The sequence below is a fragment of the Coloeus monedula genome (genome assembly GCF_965178545.1).
Source record: "Coloeus monedula genome assembly, chromosome: 27".
Classification (NCBI taxonomy): domain Eukaryota; kingdom Metazoa; phylum Chordata; class Aves; order Passeriformes; family Corvidae; genus Coloeus; species Coloeus monedula.
Genome location: NC_138807.1, coordinates 2,973,937 through 2,989,582, shown reverse-complemented (window position 1 = coordinate 2,989,582; position 15,646 = coordinate 2,973,937). Strand labels below are relative to the sequence as shown.

Below are 15,646 nucleotides of genomic sequence, written 5' to 3'. Positions count from 1 at the left end.
AGGGATCCTGAATCCAGCCCCTGGCCCTGCACAGACACCCCAACAACCCCAGCCTGGGCATCCCTGAGAGCGCTGTCCAAACGCTCCTGCAGCTCTGGCAGCCTCGGGGCCGGGCCCATTCCCTGGGGAGCCTGGGCAGTGCCCAGCAGCCTCGGGGGGAAGAACCTTTCCCTGAGCTCCATGGCCAGCCCTGACCCAGCTCCAGCCGTTCCCTGGGCTCCTGTCCCTGTCCCAGAGCAGAGCTCAGCCCCTGCCCCTCCGCCTCCCCTCGGGAGGAGCTGCAGCCCCCAGGAGCCTCCCCTCAGTCTCCTCTGCTGCAGCTGAACGAGCCAAGTGCCCTCAGCCGCTCCTCAGACCCTTCCCCAGCTCCGTGTCCCTCCTTTGGCACTCGCCTCCGACCAGTCCAGGGCCACCCACTCAGGAGGACACGTTTGGTTGTTGCAGGGCTCCAACATCTTTGGCCGTGGCTGGGTGCAGGAGGCATCATCCAGGGTTTTCTCCTCACTGGCAGAGATCTTCCTCTTGCAGAAGACGCTGCGGGTCCGGACGCCCTCGTTGCAGCTCCGGCTGCACTCGGACCAGTTCCCAATGGTCCAGCTGGAGATGGGCCAACAGCAGAGCTTGGAGGGGCATGCTGGGCTGGGCTTGTCCCCACACTCCTGCACACAGCCCTGCTCCTACTCAGCCACAGCCTCCTGGGCAGCTCTGGCTGAACCACAGAGTTCCTCCACAGCTGCCCTTCCCCTCCAGGAGAGGAGCCAGGGAGGGGCTGGGACAATTCCTGAGGGACTCACTGAATAAGGGACAGAATAAGAGGAGAAACCGCAACCCCATTCCCCAGCAGAGCTGCTCCAGCCAGGCAGTACCACCCCTGGCTGCCATTCCCAAGGAATTTCACCCTCTTCCACCCTGGCTTTCCCCCCTGCATGTGCCCCAGGTACTCACGCTGGGGGACAGGGCTCGGTGTTGCAGGGCCTCTGCCGCTCGGGCACTTTGGTGTCAGTGCTGCAGAAATGGTTGGGGACGGTGGAGCCATCGGAGAGTTTCCTGCACACCACAGACTGGATCTGGCTGCCTGCCCAGGGAGAAGAGGGAAGGGGGAAAGGGAGGAGGAGGCTGAGGCTGGAGCAGGGCCAGGCTGCGGGTGCTGGCCCCACAGCTCTGCTCCTGTGGGGTGACGTGACACAGCGGCCACGTGTCCCTGCACATCGAGCCTGGACTTATTCCTCCTTTCATAACCAAGGGCTCCTCTGGCATCTCCAGGAAAAATGGATGGTGTGGAATGATGGGGTCAGTGTGTGGATGTGGCACTCTGGGTGACAAGGTGGGCATCGGGCACAGGTTGCACTCGATGGCCCTGCAGGGCTTTTCCAACCTCGATGATCCCGGGATGCTAAAGCTCACCAGCCAGGGCAGGACACACCAGAGGATGGAGGATCACAGCATTCCAAGGATCTCATGCTCCAATGAACCTGTTCTAACCTTGGCCTTGTGAAATTTCCTGGGCAGCACTTGGGGAGTAACAGGAACAAGGAGGGACAACACTTGATCGATGCCTAGCATGTGAGACCAGCCCTGAGCTTTAAACAGGGAACATTTTTGAGCCACTCTCTTCTCTGGCTGAACACCAGCTCAGCCCCTCCCAGCCAGGCTCACCAAAGTCCTGAGACACTGCCCAAACCTCCGTGTCAATCCCCATGGGAACCAGGCCAAGGGTTCAGGGAAGCACCAGGGGTGTTTCAGTTCCCAGACCATCGATGTGGGGCCAGATCTGTTGTGATCAGCCAACCTGTCCTTACTCCATCCCTGGCAGTGCCCAAGGCCAGGCTGGATGGGGCTGGGAGCATCCTGGGATAGCGGAATTGTCCCTGCCCATGGCAGGGGGTGGCACTGGATGGGCTTTGAGGTCCCTCCTAACCTAAAGCCATTCTATGATTCCATGCATTGCACAGGTAACTGGGTTTAAAAGGGCCTGGAGAGGGACAGGAGCCAGGGAATGGCTTCCCAGTGCCAGAGGGCAGGGCTGGATGGGATCTTGGGAAGGAATTGTTCCCTGGCAGGGTGGGCAGGCCCTGGCACAGGGTGCCCAGAGCAGCTGGGGCTGCCCCTGGATCCCTGGCAGTGCCCAAGGCCAGGCTGGATAGGGCTTGGAGCACCCTGGGACAGTGGAAGGGGTCCAATTTTGATCTTTAAGGTCCTTCCACCCAAACCTGTGGCCCAGCTGAAGACAGCACCCAGGTTCTTTGCCCTGCCACAACTCCCACGTGGCTGAGAGTGGGGTGGGGCTGTGCAGAGACCCCAGAGCTCCTCAGAGCCAACCACAGGCCCAGGCACAGCTGCAGGGGGGTTCCACCTGTCCCCCCAAACCAGCCCAGCATCAGAGCTCACCCCCTGCACACAGCACAGAGCACTTGGTCCATGGGGTGTAGTGCCAGGAGTAGTGGCTGGAGCCGTCCCTGCCCACCGGAGCGTTGAACTTGTAGCGGATCCCCTGCAGCTCCGTCCGCACCAGCACCTGTGGGAAAGGCACCCCCAGGACATCAGTGCCACTGCGGTGACCACCCAGGTGGCATCCCACAGCCTTGCTAACATCCAGGGCAGCTGGAATCTTCCCCTGTCCCCTTTCCAGCCCCTCCCAGAACTGGCAGGGCAGCCACCAGTGGTGACAGTAGTGCTCGATCAGAGAATGAGCTCCCAGGCACTTAAGGGTGGAATCATCCCAAAACCTGATGGACTAGGGAGGGAGAGCTGAGAGTGCCCAGTGGATAAAGCACTGGCCCCCTAAGGCAGGGACTGTGGCTCCTGTCCCACTTGGGGTGGCCTTTTCAAAGACTGGACGTGGCACTCAGTGCCATGGCCCGGCTGACGAGGCGGTGTCGGGTCATAGGTTGGACTCGATGGTCTCAAAGGGCTTTTCCAACCTAATGAATTCTGTGATTGATTGTGTGAATTGAGCCCAATTTACCTCTGGTCTCTGTGTCCCTTCATTCCCCACAGCCACCCCAGGGGCTGAGCAGCCCCAACCCCCACATAGCCACGGCAAGGTCCTGTTAGCCCAGCCAGGAGCACACCGGGGGGGGGTATGAAGTTACCAACCATGACAAAGAGAGTGATGTTGGTGGGTCCCAAAGCCTCCAGTGACTCGGGCTCTTCGGGGGACCTCCTGTAGTGGAAGGTGGTGCCGGCGACGTCGAAGCGCCGGGGGGGATCGATGGAGAGCTTCCCGTTGATGAAATACTCACCGCTGTCCCCTCGCAGCGCTGCTGGGACAGGGGAGGGAGGTCACACAAAGGCTGAAAGCACCTGGGCCAACTTCAGCCAGGTGCTGCTCGCCTGCTGGGCTCAGAGCGGTGCTGGGACAGAGGGTAAATGGCCCCAGCCTTGGCCAAAGGGAGGGGACAGCTGGGGGCTGGCTCAGGGTCGCACAGAGCAACCAGCAGGGTGGGACCAAGGTAGCCACGGTGTGCTCTCAGCCTGGCCAGCACTGTGCTGTGGGGACCACCAGCAGCCAAGGAAAAGGCAAGGAATCTCTTCCCATGGGATTGATCTGACCCAGCCTGAGCTGGGACCAACATTTATGGATGGGACACCCCCGGGCTGGGCTGGGCTGGGCGACAAGCTGTGGCCACGAAGCCGGGCTCAAACCCAGCTGCGCTAACTGGGTCGGGGCTGCTGGAGCTGCTGGGGCCTGGAGCCGGGCTGTGGTTGCCCGGGAGAGTCGCTAGAGGGGGATCGGAACGCTCGCTCCATCCCATTCCCATTCCCATTCCCACTCTGTCCCTCCGCTCCCCGACACTCCGGGAGTGGCTCCGGGCACTGCCGCCCTCGCCGACCCCGTCTCGCTCGGGGCAGGGAAGATCCTTGGCGCTGCTGAGGGCAGAGGATGCTCCCTCCCTCCATCTGGGAGGCCAAGAGAGATCCCGGAGTGGCAGAGCTCGGTGGCAGCGGCCTCAGAGAGCAGAAATCCGGTGTGGGTGGACACGAGGAGTCCCCACACACTGGGCAGGGAGGGATGGCGGCACCTCTGATCCCAGCAAAGGGAGCTGGGCTGGAGGGATGCTGCCAGGAGAATCCTGCAGGCAGCCGGCAGGGAGCCAGGGTGGGCACCCTGCCCTGCCTGGCATCGCTCGGGGGACAGGGAGGAAAAAAGGGGAAAGAAAAATCCTCGTTGTGAAAGCGGGACTGAGCGAGGCTGGAAAACCAAGCCCGAGGAAAATGTGAGCATTTTTAATCGCCAGGCTGGCAGAGGGGCGATGCCAGGGAGCCACAGGCAGTGCCAGGAGCTGCGGGGTTTGCTCGGGGTTGTGATGCTAACACAGGGCAGAGGCACAGGCAGGGACAGTGGGGGACACGCAGCCCACGCTGGCCTGGGAACACCCTGCCCTGCTGCCTTCCCCTGCTCCCAAATCCCAGCCTGGGTGGGAAGTTCTCCTTGCCGGGCCTTTCCCAGGGCCTGTTAACCCCAGGGAAACGGCAGGGCCCGGCTGGGATTTCAGCCTCCCCAGCCGCCTCTCACCCAGGTAGTTGATGGACAGGTTCAGCTCCCGGATGTCGATGTGGACGGAGCCCTTGGGGATCTGGATCACCTCCTCGTAACCTGTGGGACAACCAGGGGCTGCTGAGCAGGAATGTTCAGCCTCCAATCCCAGAGCTGCCCTGGGCTGCTGGAGGGGAGCACGAGCCAACCCCCTACCCATGGGGAAAGGATGGGAAAAGCATTTGGGGCACCAAAACGGAGTGGGTCTGCAGCATGGGCCCTTGTGGTGGGACTGGCTGTACTGGGAATGTGCTGTGGAGCTGGGATTTCCATGGGCATCTCCCAGCCCTGGTTCCCAGCACGAGCTGGGGAGCAGGGAAGGAGCCTGGAGCTCTGTGCCCGAGATTCAGGTGCCAGTGGGGGCTGGGGCACGGCTTGGCCGGTGGGCAGCAGGGGTTTTTTCCCTCCCAGCCTGGCCCTACCCCTTGGGATGTTTCTCCAGGATGTGTCCCTGCCCGTCCCCAGGGGCAGACGAGGTGGAGGAGGGATTTGAGGGTGACCAGGCCGTTTGTTCCCTACCTCCCTCGGGCAAGGACTGGTTGAAGACGCCCTCGATGGTCTCACAGGAGCTGCCGTCCCCCCCGCACACCCGGCACTTGTCCTCCTTGGAGTCGGAGCCCAGCACTCGGTCACAGCCCACGTGCTGCGGGAGGGAGCAGCAGGAATGAGCCATCCTGGGGGGGCCCTTCCCTCCCCTCACCTGCCCTGGACCCCTCAGTGCCCCGGACACCTCAGCAGCGTCACCTCTGCCACCCCTCGCCGAGGCTGGGAGGGTGCAGGCAGGAATCCTGGGATCTAGCAGAGCTTGGGATGCCCGTGTGGAGCTGCAGCACCCAAGGGATGCCCTGTCCCTGCCCACGCGTCCTTGTGGCCTCTGTCCCGCTGCCACCGCCCGTGGGGTGGCACTCGGGTCACCAGCACGGCTGCGGCTCCCTCTGGTGCAATCCCCCTTTGTTCCACAGCCCCATCGAGACAAAAAGATCCCAGAGATACCGGAAGGGAGACAGACAGACCCACAAGGAGCCTGTCGGTCTGTCTGTCTGTCTGTCTGCCTGTTGGGGGGCGTTGGCCGCTCCCACCGCGCTTTCCTGTAATTAAACTTCTACAGCTCCCTCCGGATCCCATTGCAAGGGAAATATCAAAGTGCCTGGGGGTACAGAGATCCATCCCTGAGGCAGGGAATGCCTGGAGAGGGGATGGGCACAAGGCCAGGGTGGGAATGTTCCCGCTCCCACTGGGTGTCCAGGCAGAGAAATCCCGGAATTACAGAAGGGTTTGGGTGGGAAGGGACCTTAAAGCCCATCCCACCCCTACCCTGGGCAGGGACACCTCCCACTGTCCCAGGCTGCTCCCAGCCCCAATGTCCAGCCTGGCCTTGGGCACTGCCAGGGATCCAGGGGCAGCCCCAGCTGCTCTGGGCACCCTGTGCCAGGGCCTGCCCACCCTCCCAGGGAACAATTCCTTCCCAAGATCCCATCCAGCCCTGCCCTCTGGCACTGGGAAGCCATTCCCTGGCTCCTGGCCCTCCAGGCCTTGTCCCCAGTCCCTCTGCAGCTCTCCTGGAGCCCCTTTAGGCCCTGCAAGGGGCTCGGAGCTCTCCCTGGAGCCTTCTCCTCTCCAGGTGAGCACCCCCAGCTCTCTTAACCCTCCACCCATCCCATGTCTGTGGGAGCAGGTTAAGGGCAGCACTCCCCTGCCTGGGGGTCTGTCCTTGTCCCCCCATCCCAGGGGTCTGTCCCTGTCCCATCCCAGGCTGTCCCAGCCCCGGAGCACCTTGCACTCGCCGTTGACGCAGATGTCATTGGAGTCCGGCCGGCACGGGGTCCCGTCCACCACGGCTGCCGCCCGCTCCGTGTAGAAGTTGAAGCCCTCGGCCAGGCAGTTGAGGGAACAGGCCTTGACACCCCCTGGGAGAGGAGCACAGCTTCAAATGGGGCCACCGAGGAGAGAAAAGATGTGGAAAACCAGGAGGATCCCCCTGGAGGAGGGATGCAGGCCCTTGAGCTGGACGCTGACCCCTGGGGGGACACTGTCCCTTCTGCTCCCAGCCCCAACACTGCCAGGGATCCAGGGGCAGCCCCAGCTGCTCTGGGCACCCTGTGCCAGGGCCTGCCCACCCTCCCAGGGAACAATTCCTTCCCAAGATCCCATCCAGCCCTGCCCTCTGGCACTGGGAAGCCATTCCCTGGCTCCTGGCCCTCTCCAGCCCTTGTCCCCAGTCCCTCTGCAGCCTGGGAGCAGGGGCTGGATGTGATGGGGAAGGACACAAAGTGATTTGTCCTTATCTGGGTCACTCCTGCCTCTTTGCAAGTTGCCAACACCCCTCTACCCACTTTACCAACAGGGAAACTGAGGCAGCAGCTCCCAAGTTACCTTTCCAAGGTTTTTCCAGCTGCTGGAGCAGAACAACCAAGTTGCTGGGCCAGAGAAACCATCCCTGTCTGTCCGAGGCTGGTGGATCCCAAATCCTTCCCAGCAAAGGTGACTACAGCACCGCGAGAATGAAGGGGAAGGACCTTCAGGTTACAGCTGGAATTCCTGTTCCCCAACAACCTTTGCCAGGGCATCACCCCAGGAACACCCTGGATATCTGGATACAGTGCCTGGAGCAGGATGTGGGTCCACCAGAGCATTCCCTGGCTCCTGCTGCTGGATTTTATCAAATCCTGGCATGGCTTGTGGCATTCACTGCCTTTCCTGAGCATCCCAGGATCCCAGCACGGACCTGGCAGAGGCAGTTCCCTCCTGGGGGCACCACCCACGGTCCTGCTCCCTGTGCCAGGGCTGGGAAGCACCTTGGATGGGAGGAATGGGAACGTGCAGAACTGGAAACTCCACCCAGCACATCAAAGGGGCAGAGGGACGGGGCCCAGCTGTGCCTGGGAGCACCCGAGTGCAGCTGGGCAGAAGAGAGAGCAAAGCTGGGAGAGGGAGGAGCAGGAGGAGACAGAGAGGGGAATTCAGCAGCTTGGAGGCATTTTCGGGAGCAGGATGCCTGGGCAAGCCCCTGGAGAAGCTCTGGAAGCAGCTGCTGAGCAGGGGGAGCTCAGCAGCCCCCGAGAGCAGGGGCTGCCCCTGGGGGTCGGGCTGGGAGCTGGGACTGGGCTCCCGTGGTCACACTGCTCCGTGTGGGAGGAATCCTGCTGGCTCTCCTCACCGGTCACTTGGGAAAGGCCTTTCCGTGGGGAATTCCTGCCCTTCAAAGTCCCATGGAAGAGGAACAGGGAGAGGGAGAGTGAAGGAGGAAGGAGGGAGGGGTGACCATGCATTGGTACTGACTGCCACTGCTCCATCGAGCTGCCTGGGCCACCTGGGCTCTGGGACAGTCCCCTCACTCTCCATGGGGACAATTCCAAGGCAGGATTTGCCCTTGGAAGCCAGGTCACCATCCCAGCCACCAAAGGAGACTGGAATCACTGCCCAGCATCTGTTGGGAACGGGAGCGTCCTCAGCACCGAGAGGTGCCCTGGGCATCCCCTTGTCCTTGTGCAGGTGGCTCCAGGGACAACTGTGTCCCCATGACAGCAGCACTGAGCACAGTGAGGGCAAGTCTGGACCCCAGAAAGGTCCTCTGACACAGCACAGCGTGCCTTGGAACTCCTGGAGATGGGAGAAGAGTGACTGCCATAGAACGAGTGGGACCTCTGAGCCTGCCCAGGGAATGTTGCTAAATACAATTATGGAATCCTGGAATATCCTGAGCTGGAAGGGACCCTCAGGGATGATCAGTGCAGCCCCTGGCCCTGCACAGACACCCCAACAACCCCAGCCTGGGCATCCCTGAGAGCGCTGTCCAAACGCTCCTGCAGCTCTGGCAGCCTCGGGGCCGGGCCCATTCCCTGGGGAGCCTGGGCAGTGCCCAGCAGCCTCGGGGGGAAGAACCTTTCCCTGAGCTCCATGCCCAGCCCTGACCCAGCTCCAGCCGTTCCCTGGGCTCCTGTCCCAGAGAGGTGAAAGCCCCAGCCAGGCATCAGCCCACAGATTTTGACCCCCTCCCTTCACTCGGGGTCTGCCGTGGTTCCTCCTTTGCGTGTTTAACAGAGTTATTCAAATCGAGTATTTTCTGTCGGCTGCTGCCTCCGAGGATGTTTTGTTCCTCCTGCCTGCCCTCTCCCATGGAGGAATTAAACCTTATTACCATTTCTGACGAGCACTCTCCTGTTTTCCGCAAGCTCCTGCTCCTCCCATCCCTCTCCCACCCCGAACTCCCGCATCGGCCAAGAGCAAAAACGAAGAACGGAGCGAGCAGAGCAAAGTAAACAAACAATTAAAGCCGCATTCCACGCGGTATCTGCGGACTGCTGAGCTCAGCGCTCCTCTCCGGGGCTCTTCGTCCCGACCCCGCGCTCTGGGCTCCGGGATCGCTGGGAACCAAACAGCCCCGAACACAGCCCGACCACAGGTCAGGCTTCTTCCCTTCCCAAATCCCCGCAGGACTGGCGGCCCCCTCCTCCAGGCTTGTGGGGCACTCCCTGTCTGCAGGGTGGGGGTCCTCCGTGCCCAGGATATTTCCCGAAGAAACGTGGGGTGAAGCCTCTGAGGGACACAAGGCACCCCTGAACTCACCCACCCACCCTTTTGGGAAGCCCGAGCGGCTGAGCTGAGCAGGGGAAGGGGCTCAGCAGAGACCCAGGGTGGGGGATCAGCTCCTAAAACCAAGCTGAAGAGCAGATTCCTGCCAGCTGGAGGGAGGAATGCTGAGGGATGAGGCTGCCAGCAAAGAGGGCTCCTGGGGAGCTGCTGGTGCCAGCAGGGAGGGAAGGACTGACACCCTCACACCCGAGCGCTCTGGGCACTGCTGGAAGAGCCCAGGAGACGAGGAGCAGCCCTCAGTGCCATCCCAGGGTCTGGTGGCATGGGGGAACACAGGGACTGATGGCAGGATGGCAGCGGCCAGGGCAGGACAGGAGGGGGCTGTTCCCCAGGGTCAGGCCTGTGATGTGAAGAAGGGGGAGGTGCAAGGGACATCCTCACCTCCCCCAGGATGTGCCTCTGACACCCAAAAGCCACCAAGGGTCACAAAACCCCACAGGCACGAGGATGAAGGTCTTCGTGCTGCTGAAGTCGCGGAGTCACAGAGGGGGTTGGGATGGAAGGGACCTCAAAGATCACCCGGTGCCACCCCTGCCATGGGCAGGGACACCTCCCACTGTCCCAGGCTGCTCCCAGCCCCAATGTCCAGCCTGGCCTTGGACACTGCCAGGGATCCAGGGGCAGCCCCAGCTGCTCTGGGCACCCTGTGCCAGGGCCTGCCCACCCTCCCAGGGAACAATTCCTTCCCCATATCCCATCCAGCCCTGCCCTCTGGCACTGGGAAGCCATTTCCCCCTTGTTCTGGCACTCCAGGCCTTGCTAAAATTCTCTGTCGTTCTTTCCAGCCCCCTTTAGGTGCTGAACACAAACCAGGTCTCCCCAATCCTGAGAGCCCAAACTTGTGCAAAGAAGTTCCTTGACCTTCCCCACTCCGTGGTTCCTCCTTGGGCCACCCCAGGGGACAATGGTGACACCCTTTGACACTGAATAAATCAAATAAAAGTGCTCCTCATGACCATTCCCCACAGCCAAGGCAGGAAGAGGAGATGAAGCTCTGAATCCCTTCAAAACCTGGCACTGTCAGCGCCCTCAGCCTTCCAGGAGAGGTTCCACCACTCATTTTATGAAGTTGAAGCAGAGAGAGAGGAAGGGGCTCTTCATGAAAGCAAAAAGTCCGTATCAGGATCAGGTATCAGTCAAAAACCTGTATCAGGATCAGATATCAGTCAAAAATCCGTATCAGGATCAGGTATCAGTCAAAAATCCCTATCAGCACCACCTCGAGGGCGCTGCTCAGCTGGCCAACCCAGCCCCGGGCCATGCCTGGAGAGGAGAGAGGTCTGAGCAAGGGCAGCCCCAGCCTGCAGGGTTCCCTTCCACCTCAGCATCCATCGGGCTCTTTGGGGGACTTTGCAGCCTCACAATTTCATTACATTTTTATCGATCCATCCCCTGCAGCCTCGGCACAGCTGCTCCAGCTGCGGGAGCCCCGCTGGGGGCTGGGCTTGTTTGCACAGCTGGGAAGGATTTCCCCAGGCCACTTCATTAACTCCACGGAGGAGATGAGCTGTTCCCCCTCATTATTGAGAGATTTCTGCCACGGAGCCTCCTCCTGCCCCCTCTCCTCACCAGACCCTTCTGCAGGACCCAGGGCTGACCTCGGGAAGAGGGAAGTGCTGCTCCTTGGAGGATCCATGGGATCCCATCCCTTCTCCTGCTCAGGAAGTTTTCCCTGCCTGCTCTGTCTCCTCCCCAGCAGGCACCAGACATTCCCTGCTCTTCTCCATCGTCCTCTGCTCCCTCAGCTGAGGAACCAGCCTGGAGGAAAGAAGCTGGAACAGCTCCAGAGCTGCTGGGATTGCTTCTGGCGGAGCAGTGAAAGGGGGGATGACCCGGGACAGGGGGACAGGCGACTCCTGACGGGATGGCAGCACATCCCAGGAGCACAGAGAGGGAAACCAGAGCTGCGGAATCCTCACCACCTGTCCCCCCACCCCTTGGACCACGAGACCCATCCCTGTGGAGCGTGAGGGGAGCAGATGTGAGCAGCCCCTGCCCCAGACTCACCTCCCCGGTAGGTTTTCCAGCTGTAGTACTTCCCTCGGAAGGGCACGTTGTCAAACTCGGCGCACTGCAGCTCTCGGAAGTCCTGCGAGCCCGGCGGGCAGTCCTGTGGTCACACAGCCAGCGGTCAGTGCGGGGCTGGGGTGGCCAGGAGGGCAGGGGCTGCTCCAGGCACTGCCACCAGCCCCTGAGGACAGGGACAGCAGCCCTGACACTGCTACAGGGTGCCCTGAGTGTCTCTCCTGCAAAGCTGGACACGATTTGAAGACCAAGAGCACAAGGAGGGGCCGCAGGAGCTGTGGCTGAGGTGTGACCCTCGGGAACAATCCCTCAAACCCAAGTGCAAAGCGCAGGGAAGCACCAGGACCCCTCTGTTGTCCTCACCAGCAGCCCGGGGGTGTTACAGCTACAATTCCCCAGCCCCAAAGCTTCACCGAGCATCCCTTCCCCACAGTTTTTGGTGTAAATCTCTGGGGTTTAACCCTCAGCTCGGGGAAGCAGAGTCTGACCCAGCCTCTCCTGAGCAGCCCCGAGAGGCAGCGCTGTCCCGGCAGGGCTGGAATCCTCTGAGCTCCCCCCCTTATCTCCGGGCCCCTCTGGATCCCGCAGGTCCGTGCAGCCCCCTCGGCCCCCGGAGCCATCTCCCACACCTGCCTGGTCCTGCCCGGAATTCCCATTGTGGGATTGCTGCGGGCACACCCCACCCCCCGCCACCCTCCCCCCCCGCCGCTTCCTCCTCCTCCTCCTCCCGGGGATCCCACGGTGCACAGAGCACCCTGCACCTGTGTGTGGAGAGGGCCGATCCCACCCGGACAGGGCTGATCCCACCCGGACAGGGCTGATCCCATCCGGACCGGGCTGATCCCCCCCGGATAGGGCTGATCCCCCCCGGACCGGGCTGATCCCACCCGGACCGGGCTGATCCCATCTGGACAGGGCTGATTCCCCCCCGGACAGGGCTGATCCCACCCAGACAGGGCTGATCCCACCCAGACAGGGCTGATCCCATCCGGACAGGGCTGATCCCATCCGGACCGGGCTGATCCCCCCCGGACAGGGCTGATCCCACTTGGACAGGGCTGATCCCCCCCGGACAGGGCTGATCCCCCCCTCTCTATCCCTCCCATCCCTCCCAGCCCCGCTGCCGGGCCCGGCACCACTCACGTCGGTGTTGCAGGAGCGGTAGCGCTTCCTCTCCCCCAGGCAGTACTTCCCTCCGATCGTGGGCCTGCCAAAGCAGAGAGGAGATGCTGGAACCGCTCCAGCCCGTGTTTAGGGCAGGGTTTTGCCCCCAGGAGCTTGGGGTGGCTGCCCCAGCTGGCTTTTCCCAACCCTGCTCTGCCACAAGGACCGATCCTGTCTGGCTGGGCACGGCTGGAATGCAGCCCCTAAAATCTCCCTGAGTGCACAGAGGGTTTGCACAGCGGGGTTTGGGGTGTGCTGCAGCTCTGACACCAACACAGGACACAGAGCTGGGCAAAGGCATTCAAAACCTGCCAAACCTTCCAGGAGTCATCACTGAAATGGAAGCAGGCCCGGCTTTGTGCGCAGGGACCCCAGTGCAGCTGTCCCTGATGCTCAGGTGACATCAAAGGACAGGCACTGGGCTGGTGTGGCACTGGGGGAGTGGATTATTATCAGAATCGTAACAGGATGGTGTACCTGCTCCACGGAGAACGGCCTGAGGGGGCTTTTCCTTCTCTCTCTGCCTTTCCTCCCCCCACCCCCTCCCAAAAAAGCAGAGATGGAAGAGGCAGGAACTGTTGGATGAGCCAGTTCTCCAGCTGGGGCATCTCCTGTCTCCTCAGGGCAGTGCTTCATTCACTTCTCAAGACCCTCAGGCACTTCCAGGACTCAGAGGAGGGAAGGCACAGCCGGCACAGCTCCTTCCCCCCAGGAGCTGGGTGTGGGGCTGCACAGGCACCTGGATGTGCCTTCCAAGGGTTGGGGACACTGCAGGGCTGTGGTGACAGGGCCACCACCCACCCCCCCACGTACCTGGGGCTGTCGCAGTGGCGCACGGACGAGGACACGCCGCCGCCGCACGTCCGGCTGCACTCCCCCCACGATGACCACGACCCCCAGGCTCCGTCCACGCCCTCCGGCCGCGTCCCGAAGGGCACACACTCCCTCTTGTAGCACCACTGCGGGGACACAGAGCTCTGAACACCCCAGGCACGGGCGCTCCTTCTCCCAGAGCTTCCACAGGGCACGGAGCCAGCTCAGGGCTGGCAGCGGCTTTGATCCTGAGGGATCTGAGCTCGGAGCTGCAGCGGCCTCGGAGCCAAATTCTCTGAGGCAAAGGGCGCTCGCCTCTCCTTCGGGTCATGCTGGCACTGGTTGTGCACACACAGTGGGACCAGTGTCCCCAGTTCCCACCCCAGTCCTGGGGGACAGGCAGCCACGGGCAAGAGGTCCCATCCCACAGGGTGCCCAGAGCAGCTGGGGCTGCCCCTGGTTCCCTGGCAGTGTCCAAGGCCAGGCTGGATGGGGTTTGGAGCACCCTGGGCTATGGAAGGTGTCTCTCTGCCCATGGCAGGGGGTGGCACTGGATGAGTTTTAAGGTCCTTCCACCCCAAACCAGTCTGGGATTCTCCTCTAGAGAGGTCCTGGGTCCCACAGCTCACATCTGGTAAAAGCCCTTGGCACACTTCCAGGTGGTCTTGGATCGGAGTTGCTGCTGCTGAGCAGGGCCAGGATCCCAGGGGACACGGACACACCCACAGCCAGCTGCTCCCTCCCAGCACAGAGTGAATTTTGGGTGTACTGGGAGCTCAGGTTGGGGTTGGCCTGTCCCAAATGTCCTGATCAGCAAAGGGCCCAGGTTAAAATCAAGCTTAAATCGTAGCATCAGCATTGTGTCATCGTTCTGTGAGGATCCCTAAAGAATCCGCCTGTCCCCGTCCTACTGGCAGACAGATGCTCATGGAAATCTGCCTATGAAATATTTCCCTCAGCCCTGGCACACGTCCCACACCCCCTGGAGTCCCCAGCCATGCGAGGGACGGTGCCAGAGCCGCCGCCGCTGTCCGGGCACGGTGCCGGACACGGAGCCCCAGGGGCTGGGATAATCCTGGGAAGGAAGAAAGCGCCGTGTGCTCCTTCCAGGGGCTGGGAACCCACCCTGGAGCCGCTGGCACGGCCTCTCCTGGCTCCTCCCAAGCCAGCTCTCCATGGGCAGCTGGGAAAAGTGCACGGTGGCTTCCCAGGAATCCCAGCTCATGATCCCTGGGAGCACCAGCACCTCTCCAAAGGTGGAGGAGATGCTCTGCAGGCACAGCCTGGATATTCCACAATAGCTCCTAGGGCTGTGGCCCCTTCCCTTCCCTTCCCTTCCCTTTCCTTCCCTTCCCTTCCCTTTCCTTCCCTTTCCTTCCCTTTCCTTCCCTTCCCTTCCCTTCCCTTCCCTTCCCTTCCCTTCCCTTCCCTTCCCTTCCCTTCCCTTCCCTTCCCTTCCCTTCCCTTCCCTTCCCTTCCCTTCCCTTCCCTTCCCTTCCCTTCCCTTCCCTTCCCTTCCCTTCCCTTCCCTTCCCTTCCCTTCCCTTCCCTTCCCTTCCCTTCCCTTCCCTTCCCTTCCCTTCCCTTCCCTTCCCTTCCCTTCCCTTCCCTTCCCTTCCCTTCCCTTCCCCCATGGTTAAAAAGTGCTTACAAAGTGGGGGAAAAGGGATGTTTAAAAGTGGGAAAAGCTGGGAAAAAGACATGGATATGAGGGAAAAATGCCTCTGTGGGTTCTTGGGGTAAGACAGGCGAAGCCATAACAATCACAGGAGATCGATTAATTGAAAAAAGAAGGATCTGGGAGGAGGAAATACCCAGAGGTTTGGGATGTGGGCACAGCAGAGCTTGGCTCAGCCTTCCCCCACACTGAGGGGCAGAGCACAGGAATTTTCCATCTCCTTTAATAGTTCATACTTCAAATCCCCTGATCCTTCCCTCTGCTCTCCCCAGGGGAGAGGGAGAAGCCAGCGAAGACCTTGGAGAGCTGCTCCAGCCAAGGTCGGGGGCTCACCCCAGCAGCTCCAGCTGGGGACAATGAAGACACTCAGCATAAAAGTGCATCTCCTTCCAGCCGAGGCCATCAAATCCCTCCCAAAGAACAAATGGATCCAAAAGGATAAGCACAGGAAGGTAACTGGGGGTTCAGAGCGAGCCAGAATCCCCACAGGGAGCAGCTCCCAGAAATCCGGGGGGGCTGTGGCTGCTTCGCTTCCCTTCCCTCAAGGCGTTTGAAGAACCCTGGTTAAAAAGCGGTCACAAAGTGGGGGGGAAAGGGATATTTAAAAGTGGGAAAACTTGGGAAAAAGCCATGACTAGGAGGGGAAAAATGCTGTAGTCCCTGTGATGTGCAGCAGGAGGGATGTGCAGCCCCGGGAGCTGCCTGCTCCTCTCTGCCCCAGTTCCCAGCAGCACTAAGAGCAGTGCTTGCAGAGAATCCTGCATTTGGCAGAGTCTCCCCTGCACCCCAGCTCCTCCCGCTTCCTAAGGATCTGAAATGTTTCTTGGGAATTACTT

At 61.4% G+C, this 15,646-nt stretch overlaps 1 protein-coding gene across 1 annotated transcript in view; it reads right to left on the bottom strand.

Annotated features, from left to right (window-relative positions):
• Positions 1-15,646, bottom strand: part of ADAMTS10 (ADAM metallopeptidase with thrombospondin type 1 motif 10) — a 60,510-nt gene that overhangs the window by 2,158 nt on the left and 42,706 nt on the right. Inside the window, exons 13-22 of the mRNA XM_082297709.1 lie at positions 13,133-13,278; positions 12,299-12,362; positions 11,138-11,240; positions 6,311-6,444; positions 5,057-5,180; positions 4,517-4,597; positions 3,097-3,260; positions 2,389-2,515; positions 946-1,075; positions 393-597 (exon numbers count right to left, since the gene is read on the bottom strand). Coding sequence (XP_082153835.1) covers positions 393-597; positions 946-1,075; positions 2,389-2,515; positions 3,097-3,260; positions 4,517-4,597; positions 5,057-5,180; positions 6,311-6,444; positions 11,138-11,240; positions 12,299-12,362; positions 13,133-13,278 — 1,278 coding nt within the window. The remainder of the gene's footprint in view (positions 1-392; positions 598-945; positions 1,076-2,388; positions 2,516-3,096; positions 3,261-4,516; positions 4,598-5,056; positions 5,181-6,310; positions 6,445-11,137; positions 11,241-12,298; positions 12,363-13,132; positions 13,279-15,646) is intronic.